Source organism: Trifolium pratense, linkage group LG5, assembly GCF_020283565.1.
Source record: "Trifolium pratense cultivar HEN17-A07 linkage group LG5, ARS_RC_1.1, whole genome shotgun sequence".
Taxonomy (NCBI): Eukaryota; Viridiplantae; Streptophyta; class Magnoliopsida; order Fabales; family Fabaceae; genus Trifolium; species Trifolium pratense.
In genome coordinates, this window is record NC_060063.1 from 31,598,342 (window position 1) to 31,617,254 (window position 18,913).

Genomic DNA, 18,913 nt, shown 5'->3' on the forward strand with positions numbered 1-18,913 from the left:
AAAATTGGTAAAAACTAATTAATATTAAGTTGGAAAATCAAAAGTGAGATCTTGGGACATTTTTTTTTTCTTTCATACGAACTAATGGAAAATTTACCGTCAAAAAAGAAAAAAAAAACTAATGGAAAATTAAACAAGTACGTAGTATTCCGTCGGTCTTTTTTTATAAGAAACACTTATGGCAAAAAATTTGATCATTTTTATAAGAAATTTTGACCATTTTTATAAGAAACTTTGACCAATTTTCAAATGTTTAATTTCACTTATGCCCTTATTTATTATGAGAGAGAATTTAAAAATAAGTAAGTTAGTTAAATAAAGAGTAATTAAATAAGGGTATATATGGAATAAATTTAAATTTATAAGAGTATTAAATGAAAATAACTATGTTAAATGTCCTTCATTGGTCTGTGTGATTTTTTCAAAGTGTTCATTGTAAAAAGGATCGGAGGGAGTAATATTTAACATTTACAAAGGCGCGAAGGTTTAGGGTTTTAGAGACGCATCGTTTTGCAGAGAGAGTAACTCTCTTCATCCAAAAAACCATGGCTTTTTGGGGTAATCACTTTTTTCTTCATTCTATTCCGATCAAAACCCTAAATTCTAACAAACATTCATTCTCTGATTCTGATTGCAGCTGTTGAAATCAAACCTGGAAAGCCTTTTACTCACACTTACGATGGTTCCAAAGGACGCCTTCACATTTCAATGGTAATCACTTTCTTAATCTCTCATTGCATGTTTGAATTTACCATCGATCATCCATTTTCATGTTCCAATGCATCACGTGCACAGTGATTTTGTGCCCGTTTGGATTTGGCTTATTTTCGAGCTTATGAAAATATCTTATGCAAATAAATAAACTTTTATGTTAATTCATAAGTTCTCACTAACAAAAATCGTATCTTTATAAGCTTTTTTCTCATAAACTATCTTGAAAAGCTTATGATAATATATAAAAGAGTATTTATTTGCATAAGTTGTTTCACATAAGCTCAAAATAAGCCAATCTAAACAGGCCCTTTATTGAGTTGAAGCTCTAAAGTACAACTTTTGTCATATTGAGACTGTATTGTGATTCTGTCAAACTCGCCGTGGATCCAAATATGCACTAAGACCCTGTTTGGATAAACAGCTTATTTGCAACTTACAGCACAAGCGCCCTTATCATGATAAGAGCTTATGAATAAGCTTACATAAGCTATTTTTATAGCATTAGATAAAATTTAATTTAATTGTTTTTGTATATGCTATAAGCTGATTTCATAAGCTATCTTGGAGAACTTAAAAAAATTAAGCTGTAAAAAACTCATGAAAAATGTGATAAGTTGTTTTTGTAAGTTCTGCCTAACAGTCTCACAAAATTTATGCCAGTAGATAAGCTCATCCAAACAGGCCCTAAGTACATGTTTGGAATATGGTAAGTTTGACGAAATCACTGTGGCACCGTGATTTTGATGAAGCTCGTAAGTATAGTTTTTGCTAAAATTGCAATGACACTGATTTTGTCAAACTTACCATCAATCTAAACACGCACTTAATCTGTTATTAGTTGCAAAATTAGATTGTAAATGGTTGTTATGAACTCTCAATTTTAGGCCACTTTGGGACATGGCACTGCAATTACGAAAAGCACACTGCAATGTAATGTGGGAAACAAAAGCCCTGTTTATCTTTGCTCTCTTTATCCTGGTGCTGGAAACACTGAGTCGTTGCAATTGAATTTGGAGCTTGAGGAAGATTGTAATGTTATTTTCTCTGTCATTGGCCCTCGGAGTATTCATCTCTGTGGTTATTATCTTGCTCGTGGCCGCTATACCAATACCCTTGATGAATCGTATCCTTATCTTTTTGTCTTATTTCCTGTTTTTATTACACCTTATTTTTGCTTCATTAACTCGTTGAAATTATTTGAGTGAATGGAAACTCAATGCATTTGTTTAAATTGTATTGGTTTATCTTGTATTTTATGAGTTTTTAAATTGTTTACACTTGTATAAGTATTTGGTTATGAACTTGGGAAATGCAAGCATATATGTGTTTATTAAGAAGTTAATTGAAGGAGCTCATGAGAATATAGAGTTGTGGGAATTTGATTAAATTCGAGTTTGGGTTATCATGTAATTTACAAGAGTTTTTCAAATGTTTTCACTTAGATAAGTATTTGGTTACGAGCTCAGGAAAATGTTAGTTTATACATACTTATAAAGAAGTTAATTGAAGGAGCTTCTGAAAATATAGAGGTAGGTGCATTATTTTATTTGATTTTAATGGATGTGTGAAAGTCTCATAGTCATTGAAAAATTATTTTCATTTTTCTATTACTGCAAGTGTTTATTGAAAATTTTACCCAAACTAGTTTTAAGAAGTTCACATTTAAGTTGTTTGATGGTGGAGCCTGAATCATTACTCGGATTATATGTCTGGCAAAAGATGAAGTACAACTATACTCCAAATCCAATTGTCCTTTTGTGGGTTTATTTTTCTTGTTTCCTTCACTACAATGGAAAGGGAATCATATGGAGAAGATATAGCTGATACAGAAAATGAGAAATCCGTTCATAGTGACGAAGATGACTACGATGATAGTTTTATTGATGATGACGGTGATCTAGAAGTTTTCCCACCATCTCCTATTTCCAATGAAGGTAAGTTCAAATATTTATGTTAATCCCTTAACATGTAGATCTTGAGATTGTCCTCATTTCAATCCGTTGATGATGATTGTATAATTTCTTTGTTTTGATTGTGATTACTGCAGAGGATGCATCTTATGATAGCGGACGGAAAAGTGCGAAAGGCAGCCGAAGAAGGCTGAGGAAGAAGTACCAGTTGATAGAGTCGGATGATGATATCGGTCTTGAAGAAAAGAAAATTGTTAATGACAGTGTGCATGTACAATCTCAGGAAATTGATAATGAAGATTGTCTACCAATTTCATCTATTTGCAAGAGTAAAGCCTCTGGAAGGATCTTGGATCAGGAAATGGATGATAATGTTGACAAAGAAGCAGTCGATACTGGTAAAAAAGACAGTGAAGAACCTGAGAATAGTACTATTGAAACAAAATTGAAAACTGACAATGTTATTGCAGATAATCAGACTCATAGGTGACTTATCTCAATTCGATATCATTATTCAAATACACACTTTCTTTTCTCAGCTTTAAGTCTTCCCTTTTAGAGATATTAAATGTTCTTACCTTTGTATTTAAATTGTGTTTGTACTGAAGCAGGGAAGCTGAACCTTCAGATCACTTGGCAGTTCCTTGCACTGTTCCGGATGTTGGGGATATTAAAAAGTCAAAAAAGAAAAAGAAGGGAAAGGAAAAAGAAACCAAGAGTTCTTGTAATGACCATTCCACCAAACTAGATAATGCTGCGCAAGATGAGGAAAAAAGGAACACGGCCCAGGATCTCTTGGATCAGGAAATGACTGATAATGTTGACAGTGAAGCAGTTGATGCTGGAAAAAAAGACAGCGAAGACCCTGAAAATAGTACTATTGAAACAAAATTGAAAACTGGCGATGTTGTCGCAGATATTCCGACTCACAGGTGACTAGTCTCAATTCAATTTCATTGTTCAAACACACCCTTGCTTTTCTCAGCTTGAAGTCTTCCTGTTTAGAGAGAGTAAATTTTTAATTGTTCTTGCCTTTGTTTATAAATTATGTTTGTACTGAATCAGGGAAGCTGAACCTTCAGATCCCTTGGCAGTTCCTTGCACTGTTCCGGATGTTGGGGATATTAAAAAGTCAAAAAAGAAAAAGAAGGGAAAGGAAAAAGAAACCAAGAGTTCTTGTAATGACCATTCCACCGAACTAGATAATGCTGCACAAGATGAGGAAAAAATGAACACTGCCCAGGATCTCTTGGATCAGGAAATGGTTGATAATGTTGACAAAGAAACAGTTGATGCGGGGAAAAAAGACGGCGAAGACCCTGAGAATAGTACTATTGAAACAAAATTGAAAACTGACGATGTTGTCGCAGATATTCAGACTCACAGGTGACTATTCTCAATTCAATTTCATTGTTCAAATATACTCTTGCTTTTCTCAGCTTTAAGTCTTCCTGTTTAGAGAGGGTAAATTTTTAATTGTTCATGCCTTTGTTTATAAATTATGTTTGATGCTGGCAAAAATGAACAGCACCAGCAGCAAGCTGATGATAAGTGAGGGTTCATGCCTCGTGTTCTTGTTATACTTATAAATAACCGTTATTGCTCTGGACTATTTGTTTTTCACAGGATAAAATGTTACATTAATTTGGAAAATTAGGCAAAGTTATTATATTTATAAAAAAGGCCATGAAATTTCAAAATAATGAATGTTGGGTTCTTAATTACCGCAGAAATATTAGGAGTGCTTGATTTAAAGATGGGGCATGTTGCTATTTATATCCCAGGCTGATGCCTTTTTTTCTCATACCTCCTTTTTTTTAAACTAATTCCTGAGATGAGACTTCTATTTGAAGACATTTTTTATTTTCAAAATCAAATAACAAAGTTGACATCCATAACCAAAATTATGTTCAAAACTTAATTCTGGCAAGTGTTCTTTGGAATGTCAAGCTGGTTCTCTTTAGTGTGCATCATTTGCTAAAATTCATTCCAAATGTTAATGCTGGTTGGTTTTTGTTGTTTATAAAGTGAAACAATAATGTGCGTGTCTGTTTTAAATGACCCTTGTAAAGTATAGTGGCAATCACGGGTTGATTTAAATCTCTGGCTGACTTATATGAATCTATGGCACCACGTGGTTTTTGGCTGTGGGCAATGCCTTCTCAGATTAATGAGCGAGAAAAGTCACTGGTGAGATGGTGGCATTTCTGGCACTTACTTTTACTTTGTCGGGCTTTTCTTTTCTTTTGTATTTTAGAAATGCTTTTGTGGATCTTTCTTACAATAGGCATGGCATGGACATATCATTACATAAATCAATAGGCTCGAAACATGCTGGTTTTGTGGGCTTCATCTCTCGGATTGGTTAATTAGTTACAATTAAGGCAGCTGAAAAATTTGGGGGTGATTTTTCGCAGAAGACTCACCACTGAATATTTCACCTAAGTTTGAAGTGGATACTATACCAAACTGAAAATGGTGTATTCAAGTCCTTCACTCGTATAAAATAATATCATGAGTCTGACCCTTACCCCTACTCCGCTGTAGTAGGAGTTTTATTGATTGCCAGTTGCCTTTACTTTTTTATTTTTTTTTAAATAAAAAAATCATGTCTGTGATACAAATAATAACGTTCTCAGTTTATTTGTAACTGGTCTTAAAACTTCTCATGCATATAACAAATTTTAAATACTATCTTTTTATTAGCTAATAGCTATACACTCCTTGGAAAAGTATTTTGCCCCATGGTTTTGCATCTGCTTTCAAGGGCTCTTGAAATGAGAACTGACAATGCATTTACACACTTCCTTTTGTTACTTGTAAAAATTTCTGGTTTGGTTGTTGATCATTTTTGTCTTTGACATGAAGCAGGAAAGCTGAAACTGCGGATAAAATACTTCCTTCTTCACAGGTTGGTCAAGGACAGGATGATAAACCAAAGAGAAAAAGGAAGGAACGGTCAAAGGAGGAGACAATTTTTACTGTTGACGATGCTTGTATTAGCAATGTTGTTAACCTGCCACAGGAAAATGAAGGCAGTAATCAGGACATAGTTAATAGGTGAGTTTTTTTTCTTTTACCAACTTCTATTTATATAATTAGGTAATACCATGATACTAGAAAACTCTACACCATGTTGTATTTGACATGGACATATGCAACAGACCTCACAAAATCATCTGTATTGATGATGCAACAGACACCTATGCTGTCTTTCCTCGTATAATTTATTTACAGAAGATAGGCCCATGGATGTTTGATGGGTTAAAACACACAGATAGTAAAAGGAAAGGGAATAGATGTAATTTTATTGATATAGAATTGTAATTGCAAACAGAAAGATCCACAATTACAGGGAAATACTCAATAACAGAAAAGCTGGAAATAACAAATTGGTAAGAGATACCAATCCCAAGAGCACAAGTGCTCCCAAGCCACTATGACAGCGACCTTCTCAAAACTCACAGAATACGTGAATCCTTATTCTCTTTTTACTAGTACTATATATAACCTAATTCTTTGCCACGTCATCATTGATTATTCCTTTTGCTTTCTTTCTAGAATAAAACTTCCATACTCTTGGCTTAGGCCCAAAGTCTTCAAGGCCCACATCTTCAATTATATTTCTATCAACTCCCACCTCCTTAAGTAAAACCTTGTCCTCAAGGTTGAATTCAGGGAACTGGCCACGCAAAAACTCAGTGTCTTCCCAGGTCACATCATCTGCAGCTTTGTTCTTCCACTGGATTAGACTTTGATGAACTTCAGTATTTCCTTGCAAAATAACTCTGGAGCCTAACACTTTCTCTGGATACACATCACTTTCCACAGCAATTTCCAAATCCTTAGGCAACTCTCCTTGCACTTGATAATTGCCCACAGCACGCTTCAATAAAGAAATGTGAAAAACAGGGTGAATCTTAGAATCAGGAGGCAATTGTAACTTGTAAGCCACTGCACCAACTCTTGCTATAATCTGAAAAGGTCCAAAAAACCTTGCAGCCAATTTCTGATGCATCCTTCTGACAACTGACTGTTGCCTATGAGGTCTTAATTTGAGAAAGACCCATTCTCCAACTTCAAAACACAAATCCCTTCTTTTCTTGTTGGCATATCTTGCCATCTGATCTTGAGCACGCAACAAGTGATCTTTGAGTTGTTTTAGAGCCTCATCTCTGTCAGTCAATTCCACTGCAACTGCAGCTACCTTAGTTTCATTAGATAAAAACCTCAATAAAGGAGGAGGTTTTCTCCCATACACTACCTCAAAAGGAGTTGTTCCTATAGATACATGGAAGGTCGTATTATACCAAAACTCTGCCCATGCTACCCACAAAGACCAAGTCTTAGGGTGATCAGATGCAAAGCACCTAAGATAGCTTTCCAAACACCTATTTATCACTTCCGTCTGCCCATCTGTTTCAGGGTGGTATGCTGAACTCATTTTTAATTTTGTCCGTTGTAATTTAAACAACCCCATCCAAAAATGACTCACAAACAAAGGATCCCTGTCACTAATTATAGAATTAGGAATGCCATGCAGTCTCACCACTTCCTTCATAAAGAGTTCAGCAATTGTTTTAGCAGTATATGGATGTTTCAATAGAATGAAATGACTGTATTTGGACAGTCTGTCCACCACCACCAGTACAGCCTCATATCCTTTTGACTTTGGCAAACCAGTAATAAAGTCTAAGGATAAATCTTCCCACACCCTATTGGGAATCGGTAACGGCTGTAACAAACCACCAGGAGTAGTAGCACTGTACTTTTGCCTCTGGCAAACATCACAAGATCTGACATAATCCCTTACACTTTTCTGCATCCCCACCCAATATAAAGAATCAGCCATTCTCCTGTATGTCCTCAGAAACCCTGAGTGCCCTCCACTAGGGGTGCTATGGTATTCTTCCAATAACCAAGGAATAGAAGGTGAGTGAGGAGATAACACCAGTCTATCATGATAAAGTAGCACTCCCTGTTTCACCTCAAAACCAGGCTTTGTTTCTGGAGACTCTTGAACTTCCAGCATTAATTTTTTAATGTAAGAATCATTGGTTAATTCATCCAATAATTTCTGTCTATCAGCCCATAAGGGAAATGAAATGATTGTATTCATTTCTCCCTCATCAAAACACCTAGACAGTGCATCAGCTGCTCGATTTTCTGATCCTGGTTTGTACTTCACTTCAAATTGATACCCTAACAATTTTGCTACCCAACATTGTTGATCAGGAGATGAAACTCTTTGCTGCAAAAAATGCTTCAAGCTTTTGTGATCTGTGTATACAATAAACTCTCTGCCCAGCAAATAATGTCTCCAATGTTGGATACTCAACACAAGGGCCATCAATTCCTTCTCATAAACAGACTTTGCAAGATTACCATCAGATAATGCTTTACTAAAGAAAGCAACAGGTTGTCTCTTCTGCATCAACACAGCCCCTATACCTCTGCCTGCAGCATCACACTCGACCTCAAATGGTATCTCAAAGTTAGGCAAAATTAAAACAGGAGAAGAAGTCATGATCTCCTTCATTTCAGCAAAGGCTTGATCAGCCTCCAAACCCCACTTGAAATTGTCTTTCTTAGTTAACTCAGTGAGGGGCTTGGCTATCTTTCCATAGTTCTTGATAAACTTTCTATAATATCCAGTCAATCCCAAAAAACCACGAACTCCCTTAACATTTCTTGGTTTAGGCCAGTCAATAACACATTTAATCTTCTCAGGATCTACTGCCACACCTGCTCCAGAGATGATATGACCAAGATAGTCAACCTGGGTACTTCCAAATTTACATTTGGCCTCATTAGCCATAAAACAATTATCGAGTAAAACCGACATCACCAACCGTAAATGAGTTTGATGTTCACTAATATTCTTGCTGTAAACTAGAATATCATCAAAAAACACCAAAACAAATTTCCTTAAGTAAGGCCTAAACATGTCATTCATAGTAGCTTGAAATGTGGCTGGTGCATTCATTAACCCAAAAGGCATGACTAAATATTCATAATGGCCATTGTGTGTTCTAAAGGCCGTTTTGGAAATATCATTTTCATGCATTCTTATTTGGTGGTATCCAGATTTGAGGTCAATTTTTGAAAACACAGTAGAACCATATAGCTCATCTAATAGCTCATCAACTATAGGAATAGGATACTTATCTGGAATTGTAGCTTTATTTAAGGCACGATAATCCACACACATCCTCCAACTATTATCCTTTTTCTTCACCAATATGACAGGACTTGAGAATGAACTCATGCTTGGTCTCACAACCCCTGCTTTCAGCAATTCAGCCACTTGTCTTTCAATTTCCCCTTTTTGATGATGTGGGTATCTGTAGGGCCTGACATTAATGTCTCCATGATCATGGTACAGTTTAATCTGATGCACTTGACTCCTTTCAGGAGGTAACTGAATACTGTTGCTGAACACCTCTTTAAAGTCTTCCAAAATCGAACTCAGCTCTTTGGGAATTTCTGCCTTACTTGTTTCCATTGATTGCAATTGAGTCCACAACCACCCTAGCCCTTCTCTTCTCTGATTGTTATCCAAATAAGAGTTAAGATAACCTTGTTTGATAACTTTGTTACCCAAACCTTGCAATTTCACCAATCTATTGTCACAAGAAAATTGCATAGTTAGGGCCTTCCAATCCATCACAACTTTCCCCAAAGTGCTCAACCAAGATACTCCTAACACCATGTCCATTCCTCCTAATTCCAGTACAAACGCATCCACCACTATCTCACACTCCCCCATCTTCATCTTCAACCCTTCACATACTCCTTCCGTCCACACTTTGTGTCCATCACCGAGTTTGATGTTCCTAGCTTTTGTAGGGGTAATGGCAAGACCTAAAGCAGATGTTACTTTAGGTGAGATAAAATTATGACTTGCACCACTGTCTATCAGCACTAGCAATTCCACATTATGTATTATGCCTTCAACCTTCATGGTGTGGGATTCACCCATACTACCCAACACACCCATAAGTTTGCACTCCACCTCTTCTTCTTCTCCTTCACTTTCAAGAGAAATTTCCTCCAAATTGACAATCTCACCTTCTTCGTTCATCACTTCCCCATCTCCCAAAATCAAAACCCTTAAAGATTTCTCAGGACATTTATGCAAAGTTGGATGATACTTACCACCACATTTGAAACATAAACCCTTGACTCTCCTTTCCTCCATCTCTTCACTGTGGAAACTTCGAACACCCCTCCACCGCTCACCAGAACGTTGTCCACCATCTTTTTTTCGCGCAGAAGAAAGCAACGACGCGTTCGAATTGGTGTTTGATCCAGTTGACCCTGTTTTTGAGTTCGGGTTTGACCCACCCGCTTGAAACAGACGGTTAGAGTCTTTGAGTTGAGACCCATTTTTGTTATTTAATGACCCGGCCCAATCTCTTTGGCCCAAACCGTAACTTCCCTTCCTTACATAACGACGTTCAACATCGTCTTCTTCTTTCAGTTCTCCTTCCACATCTTTAGCAATACGCATCATCTCCATGCGACTGCGAGGATTGAGAGTTCGCACCCTTCTCCGAATCTGGGGTTTTAACCCACTCATGAAATAACCCAGATATTGTTCTTCTGGTAAGCGACCCACTTGAGAAGACAAGAGCTCAAAAGACTCAACGAATTCTTCAACAGTCCCACTCTGTTTCAGTGTTGCTAATTCCTCAAAAGGATTTTCCAATCTTCTACCTCCGTATCGTGCAATTAACGCTTTCTTCAACTTCTCCCATGACAAATCATCCTCTGTCTCCATCAAGAGATTAAACCAATGAATGGTTGATCCCTCCATGCTCAGCCGAGCAAGCTTAACGCGCATATCATCCAACGTTCCTTGTACATCAAAGTAGATCTCAGCATGCGTGATCCACGCAACTGGATCTTCTCCCTCAAACAAAGGAAGTTTCACCTTCTTACCAGCCAATCGAGATTCACTTTGTGACGAATCTCCAACAGATGTTTCTCCTTCTGGGCTTGGTGCTCTCTTGCCTGCTTGCTTGCTCAATTCAGCAAGAATCACGCTCTGTTGCTGCATTTGACGAACGAGTTCATCGAGTGTGGTATTAACGGCAACCATCTGAGTCTCCAAAGCATCGACACGATCACCCATCTTAGGCTTAGTAACTCTCGGTGGCATCAACAAACCCTAATTAGGGTGTAGCAGATCCGGTAGGTCGGACCAATTGATGGGTTAAAACACACAGATAGTAAAAGGAAAGGGAATAGATGTAATTTTATTGATATAGAATTGTAATTGCAAACAGAAAGATCCACAATTACAGGGAAATACTCAATAACAGAAAAGCTGGAAATAACAAATTGGTAAGAGATACCAATCCCAAGAGCACAAGTGCTCCCAAGCCACTATGACAGCGACCTTCTCAAAACTCACAGAATACGTGAATCCTTATTCTCTTTTTACTAGTACTATATATAACCTAATTCTTTGCCACGTCATCATTGATTATTCCTTTTGCTTTCTTTCTAGAATAAAACTTCCATACTCTTGGCTTAGGCCCAAAGTCTTCAAGGCCCACATCTTCAATTATATTTCTATCAATGTTTCACTAGAAATTATACTGTTTGAAACAATTACCTTCTGGTATGGCTTATCTTGAATTTATCTGTCAATCTAATATACATCGTCCGTAATAAAACTGTGCTTTTTTCAAATAATAACTTCCACAAAAAGTGTCATTTCTTAATTGGATATCATATGAAATCCTTCAAGTGCTAAAAGAAGTAAGGAGGAAATCACTAAACCCTAAACACTAAATCTGTTGTAAATAACTCTTACAATAAATTTCTTCAGTCAATCTCCATGAATTTGCCATGTTCAAAATTGTCCATTCTCCAAAACTTCATATTGCATCACTGTCATTTTTCCTGCAATTTGACATTAAAATTGCGTAACATCCTTTCAGAAAAGAGAAAAAACAAATTTATTATCTGATACCTTTTGGCAAATTAGCAGGGATGTTAAGATGTCAGACAGTGTTGCACTGCCTTCCACTGAAACAGATTCTCCAAAGAAAACAAAGAGGAGAAAAAAAGAACAGAAAAACAAAGCTTCGCTTCCTGAAGGTGACAATGGAAATGGTGAAGGTATCATCCAAGATGAGAAAGCCAACAAAGAGACAGCAGAGTCCGGTAGTTTGATTCATGAACTTTCTGAAACGAAAGAGCAACATCAGAAGCTAACAATTGAAAAGTAAGTGCCTTTTATTTTGTTTATGCTTTTGATATGATGAGATAATACCAAAAAATTAACATGTGCTTTATTACTGAATTTGAATTGGTGGCAAAGATAAATTTTACTAAGAAGCAGAAACTTGCTAAACTATCCCACATTGAACAGTGCTTTATTACTGAATTTGAATTGGTGGCAAGATAAAGTTTACTAAGCAGCAGAAACTTGCTAAACTATCCCACATTGAACAGTTTTAAACATTTCTATGACAATCTGGCCAATTAGATAAATGCAAACTTGAATTGGTTCAAGCTGTTTTGCTTTGCTAACATTAAAATAGTTAGAAAGTATTCTTACTCCTTTGGAGCAAGCACCAGCTTACAAATAGAATCCCTATACCAAGTTTTTCTTTCCCCCATAAAAAATGTATTTGAATCAAGAAGTAAATCTTGTTATACTTGATAACATCAAGGTTTTATTCTTCTAGACAGGGTCGGCTACATGGATCAAATGACATCATGATGCCTCATCATAAATTAATTTCAAAGATAAATCATTAAACTCTAAGTCCCTTAATTCATATTACTTATTTAGGTCTTGTTTTTTCCCCTACCTTTAGCAAGTCTTTAGATACTTCGTTTCCTTTTTTTATCGACCTATCACCAAGACTCTTTATCCTTTTTTCATACTTGCTAGTAGTAGTAGTATCTATTAGAATATATAAAATAAATAAATCATAGGATCTCACGGCATCCCTCTAGTATGTTTGTTTTAGGTTTCATTGACCTCCAAATGGAAAAACATGAATTCCAAAACAATATTTTTTTAAGCTTCTCATGATATGACATAGAATCGATGTTGGAGGTGTTTGAAATCTAATATAAACAGGCCAGGCATAAGGACCAAAACACAATTAAAGAGGGGCTGCCATTCTAATTTGATAGTCATGCGAAAAGGGACCTACATTCATCTTTCAATTGCCGTGCAAACCTTTCATATTTGCATTTTATATTTTTGTTTCCAGTATTCTAATTTTGCAAGTTACATATTCTTTGTATGCTCATATATTTCTAAAAAGCTGTTGATAGAAAGGAACGGAGGTAGACTCTACACATTTAATATCCTCTTCTTTTGGTCTCTTAACATATTACAACTTATTTTGTGCAATAATCGTGGTTAATATTTCTGGTGCAGCAGTGGGGACAACGGGGCTCAAGACAATCCTGATGGAAATCAATCTGAAGATAAGAGGGTTAAGAAAAAGAAGAAGAAAAGTAAAAGTCAGGGCAGTGAAGCTGGAAATTCCAACTTGCCAGTATCGATTGAGCCAAGTACTGAGATGATGAAAGAGGATGGAAATAATATGGAGGATACAAAGTCTTCCCAAGTTAGAACATTGTCAAATGGACTAGTTATTCAAGAGCTAGAGACGGGGAAAGAAAATGGGAAAATTGCTGCATTAGGGAAAAAGGTAGTTCTGTTAAACGATTTAAAATATTTTAGTGACTAGTTAGTGACTGCTTCTATGAAGACAAACACTAATTGCAGATTTGATTTAAATAATGCATAATGCTTATTATTACGGATAGTAACTTGACGAAAGCCCACAAATGAATCTCAACCTTTACTTATATCTTCAACCTTTCAGTGTATTCCACCACATTCCATAATTTCATTTGATTTCTTTTTAAAAAGCAATTCTTGCATTTCGTCAGGATGAGTGTCGTAACAAATATCAACACTCTTAAATAAATGGTCTTTGGTTGCAGATCAGCATCAATTACACTGGCAAGTTGAAGGAAAATGGTGCGGAGGTTGAGTCAAATGCTGGCCAAGCCCCTTTCAAATTTCGCCTTGGTAACATATCACTATTTATCAGAACCTTTTATTACCTGGATATGATTCTTGTGTTCTTACACTTGCATTGTCTTTTGCAGGTAAAGGAGAAGTTATTGAGGGTTTGGATATTGGCCTTGAAGGTAGTCATTTAAACATTTAGTCCTTGTTATTTTCTCTAATTAAACTTTTCTTTTCATTATTATTAAAACATAATCTTTCTCTACATACTATTGGGATAAGTAAGTGCTCCAGCATGCATTTAATTTTATAAATTCATGGTTCTCAGGCATGCGAGTTGGAGAAAAGAGAAGACTTGTAATTCCACCATCAATGACGTATGTGATTGAATTCATATGTTAAATTAATATATTTTTCTTTAATGTAGTTTCTTTTTTGGAATCACTATAACCTTCTCTAATATATGCATGTTTCAGGTCTAAGAAGAATGGTGACAGTGAAAACATACCGCCGAATTCATGGTTGATTTATGAATTGGAACTTGTAAAAGTTCATTGATTACTCCATCCAACTGATTGTGGCTGGTCATGTTTTTGAGTGAATATGGGAAATATATGGAGTGAGGAGGCAATTACGGCTGGTTAATAAAAAACCAGATTCAACTGTATGATAACATTTTGGTTGTTGAATCTCTGTAATTTTGCCCTTGGTGATTCATTTTTGGTAGAGGATTTACACTTGCAACCAAATCCAAAATTTTGCTTCTTTCAGATACTATTTAAGATATATATTTGGATTGGTTGCTTTTCTTTTTGTGCTAAAAGAAACATTACTTAAGAAAACATTATGGATGCCGTTCTTTTTCCATGTCTCCACTTATAAGACTGATCTGAGTTGCATTTGATCAGAATCATCGACTGTTTTATGGCGTAGTTAACAAATCTGTTATAGTATTTATTTGGCATGGTCCCAATAAAATGGGAATATCGGCATTTCCTATATAGAATGTCTCAGATTATGATAAATTTTTTGATAAATTTATGTGTCCTTTCTTTCCAAAGTGATGACAAATCCAATTATACAGTCTGGGCTTTGGATTTGTCATATGATGTTGCGACAATTCTCCTGACACAAACGTTCTACTTATGGGAGTATGTATGGTAGCATTGTTGAATTTCATCTGCTGGCCTACTCTTTCATACTCAAACACGATGGGTTTTGGTTTCCCATAGTTCTGCTTTTGTATAATTTCATCAAATGCTTCAGTCCCCTTAGTCATCATTTTGGCTACCTTCTTTACTTGATCCAAATCAGTGTTTAATTTGATCACCTCTTCATCTAGTTTAGCAATTTTTCCAAGAAGGTCAGATTTCTCCATTTGTAATTGATCAATTTGACTGTTCTGATCTTTAACTTTCACATTGAGCTCATCAATACTTTTGAGAAGATCAGTTCTTTTAGTTTGCATTTTGCCATTGATATTTTTTTGTTTCTCTAGAGCCTTACAAACTTCTATGCTTCTACTATGGAGGTCTTTGTAAGTAGCAGCCAATTTTTCATAAGTTACATCAACATCACACGACTCTGTATCAGTCAAGTGAATTCCAGTCAAGGCATTGACAAATTTTGCAGACTCCATTTCTTCTTCTGAATCAGTATTAGACCATGAAGCAACTAGACTTTTCTTTTGTTTTTTTAGAAAAGTAGCACATTCAGTTCTGATATGACCATACCCTTCACACTCATGGCATTGAACTCCTCTTTCATCTTCCTTAGTCTTCTTATGAAGACTGAATTGTTTGTTGATGTTGAACTAACCATTTGACTTAGGCCTCTTGTCCATTTTTCTCATCAATTTGTTGAATTGTCTCCCTAGCATAGCCATAGATTCAGAAAGCATTCAGAAAGACTTTCTTCGCTTTCTGATTCATCTTGAGAATCATAAACAATATTTTTTGATGCAAAAGCTAGATTTTTATCTTTCATTTCTCCTGTTCAAGCCAATCTCATATGTTTGAAGAGAACCTATGAGTTCATCCATAGTCAGGCTTGAAAGATCTTGAGCCTCTTCAATGGTTGTAACTTTCATATCAAATCTTTTGGTTAAAGATCTGAGTACCTTGCCTACAAGCTCTTCATCAGAAATGGGTCTACTAAGAGCATCAAATGAATTAGCATAGTCAAGCACATTCATTTGAAAATCATGAATACTTTCTTCCTCCTTCATTCTGAGATTTTCAAAGTTGGTTTTAAGCATCTGAAGCTTAGATAACTATACTTTAGATGTTCCTTCGTGTGCTATTCTCAGAATTTCCCAAGCGTTCTTAGCAACAGTGTATCGTTTGATAAGTCTGAACATATTTGCATCTACACCATTGAAAATCGCATATAAGGCTTTGGAGTTTCCAAGAGCAAGATCATCCTCATCTTTTGACCATTCATCCTCTGGCTTCTTGACTCTAGTTTTGTTACCATCTTTGTCAAGAACAACTGGTGGTTCCCATCCACGTAACACAAATTTCCAAGTCCTACTATCAATTGACTTTATGAAAGCCTCCATGCGAGATTTCCAATAATCATAGTTATCAGGACTTGGCAGCAAAGGTGGTTTAGACACTGAACCTCCTTCTTTATCCATTGTACCAGAAAGTGTTTTCCTGGAGCTCACCCAAAATAACAGAACAGGGAGCCTGCTCTGATGCCAATTGAAATTCTGGTATCACTAGAATGACGTTCCCTTAGATGTCCCATCAATTACTTTATGAATAATGTTGTACTTATTGTTGGCACATCTGACGACACATGTATAAAATGACAGGAAGTAAATAAACTGCACAGGAAATTGTTAACCCAGTTCAGCCAACTGCCTACTCTGAGGGATATCAATCCAGGAAGGAAATCCACTAATTGATCTAGTTACTAAGACCTCAGCAAACCCTCGGTTTACGTCTTATAACCTTGACAGTTGACACTACTCATGCAACTTCTGCCTAGGAACTCCTAGACATGAGATCCCATTTCACCTTACTCAACCAACACAACCTGTGTTGTTCATACAATGTTGAATACAATGTGGTGACAATCACTGTGACAATACTTTACTCTTGCTTAAAAGCTTCGAGTAAATCACACATAGTTAACTCCGTACTTCAAAGCTTAGCAATAACCTTAAAACATACACAACAAACTCAGTTCTTAACTTGTGTTATAGAATCCACAAGAAAGGATCACAATTAACAAATACATACACTTTGACTCAATATATAAAACTTAAATGTATTTTTTTCAATTCAGTTCGATTCAGTAAGTAGTCTTGGTCTTGGTCTTCATATAAATAGTGAGCTAGCACGCTCCACTTTCCTGAAGAAAAATAGGACGCTCCTCCAATCATAATTATGATCTGATCCATTTTCAATCATCATTAAAGGTGGATCAAAACATTCCAAAAGTGTTTGAATGACTTATTTCAAGGACATCTGATCAGATCAAATCTTTATCAAAACGCGTTCCTATGTGGATTTCCATATATAGTAGATGCTCGTATTAAATGCGCGAGATTTCCTTAGCAAATAATATGTTGTAACTAATGTTGAAACATGTTGTCCAACATCTTGCTTGTATATTTGTTTTATCAAAATGAAGCCAATTCAAATATCCAACACCTATCAATGACCTCATAAAGCTCCTTAATCCATAAGTCAACAAAATTTGCATTATTTGTGCACTTTTCCTCTTATTCATGCATTTGGACCTACAAAACATAAAACATAGAAAATGTAGTAAGAAAACTCTAATAACTTGACTAATAAGCAATCTTTATTTAAATGAACTACTACTAAAAAAGTATGCATATTTTAGTGCTATCATGACAACACTAGTACTAACTCATTCACAACATGTCGCATGGATCACCACTTTTTTTTTGAAAAAATCAATTTGCAAGGGCGAATTTCATGTGCCATTTTTTTTTGCTAAATTGCAGTTTTGGCCCCCCACGTTTCATAATTGTGCGATTTTGGCCCCCCACGTTTCACATGTGCGATTTTGCCCCCCCACGTTTCATAATTGTGCGATTTTGGTCCCCCACGTTTCACATGTGCGATTTTGGCCCCCCACGTTTGCCCCCTTTTGCATTTCTTGGTCCCCGTTGACTATTTTAACCAAAAATTGCTGACATGGAATATTTTTGACACGTGTCTTAATTGTTTAAAGAATACAAGATTTGGTTTTGATATTAAATGAGTCTCTTCATTGATACTAAATGTAATATTTACATATACTAATATTGCACAAAGTGCATATATAAACATTCTACGTTTCCTAATTGTTTTTAACACTTGTAATTCTTTACCAACACCAAATTAGGAATAATTGGTAGATACACAATGATAATTTAAGACAATTAGAAATTAGGAAGAAGTTTCCTAGTGAGTCTCTCAAATTCAGTAGCAGCTTGTAGATACACATTATCAATCCCAACACCAACTCTACCAACAACTTTCAACTTTCCTTTTCCTGCTTCAAACACTTGCCTCGTAAATATGCTGACAACGGAGGTCAAGAAATCAAAGTTTCAGAGGGTATTTCACACAATCCAAACCCAAATTTATGGAAAGGAAATCAGATGGTAATTCTGGGTTTGTCGGTGAACGGAAAAACACACCGCCGATGACTGATATGAGGCAATTCGCGAGCAGTCATAAGGCTTTTTCGAATTTTGTTTGGAAAGCTGTGATATAACCTGAAGAAACTGATCAAAGAGATTATTTTACTGATGGAGAAGAAGATGAGATCTTGGTTCCATTTTTTGCACCTATTTTGTCAAAAAAATAATAATTAACCCCCCCAAGAAAAAGTCACGTGACCTTTCTTAATTTTTTTTTTAAATAATAATAATAAATTTTGGTTGGCCAATACAATTAAGACACATGTCAAAAATATTTCATGTCAGCAATTTTTGGTCAAAATAGTCAATGAGGACCAAGAAATGCAAAAGGGGGCAAACGTGGGGGGTCAAACTCGCACATTTGAAACGTGGGAGGCCAAAATCGCACAATTATGAAACGTGGGGGGCCAAAATCACACATGTGAAATGTGGGGGGCCAAAATCGCACAATTATGAAACGTGGGGGCCAAAACTGCAATTTAGCCTTTTATTTTTATTTTTATTTCTCTCAATTACCCATTCATAATTGGATCTCTAAATTTGGGCCTGAGAGCAATGGAACAAATTCACGTATACGCCCAAGTCTCTATACGACGCAAATTTGTTGGG

At 36.0% G+C, this 18,913-nt stretch overlaps 1 protein-coding gene across 8 annotated transcripts; it reads left to right on the forward strand.

Annotated features, from left to right (window-relative positions):
- The first annotated feature begins 459 nt into the window (after positions 1-459).
- Positions 460-14,509, forward strand: LOC123882837 (peptidyl-prolyl cis-trans isomerase FKBP43-like). Of its 8 annotated transcripts, none has more exons than XM_045931465.1 (14): positions 460-558; positions 638-711; positions 1,599-1,837; positions 2,512-2,648; positions 2,762-3,110; positions 3,233-3,556; positions 3,690-4,010; positions 5,493-5,684; positions 11,626-11,862; positions 13,036-13,312; positions 13,611-13,698; positions 13,779-13,820; positions 13,967-14,015; positions 14,115-14,509. In XM_045931465.1, the coding sequence occupies exons 1-14, from the start codon at positions 546-548 to the stop codon at positions 14,194-14,196; spliced, it is 2,424 nt and encodes an 807-aa protein (XP_045787421.1). In that variant the 5' UTR covers positions 460-545; the 3' UTR covers positions 14,197-14,509. The 8 variants fall into 8 exon arrangements, with proteins under 8 accessions (XP_045787421.1, XP_045787424.1, XP_045787422.1 ...); XM_045931468.1 differs by having other exon boundaries at positions 13,039-13,312; XM_045931466.1 differs by having other exon boundaries at positions 5,496-5,684.
- Positions 14,510-18,913: the final 4,404 nt, after the last annotated feature.

What these genes read in the sequence shown, in the direction of transcription:
- LOC123882837 (XM_045931465.1), top strand. An exon ending in GACGCCTTCACATTTCAATG is followed by an intron (nt 712 to 1,598) that starts GTAATCACTTTC and finishes TCTCAATTTTAG; the next exon opens with GCCACTTTGGGACATGGCAC. An exon ending in GCAGATATTCAGACTCACAG is followed by an intron (nt 4,011 to 5,492) that starts GTGACTATTCTC and finishes TTTGACATGAAG; the next exon opens with CAGGAAAGCTGAAACTGCGG.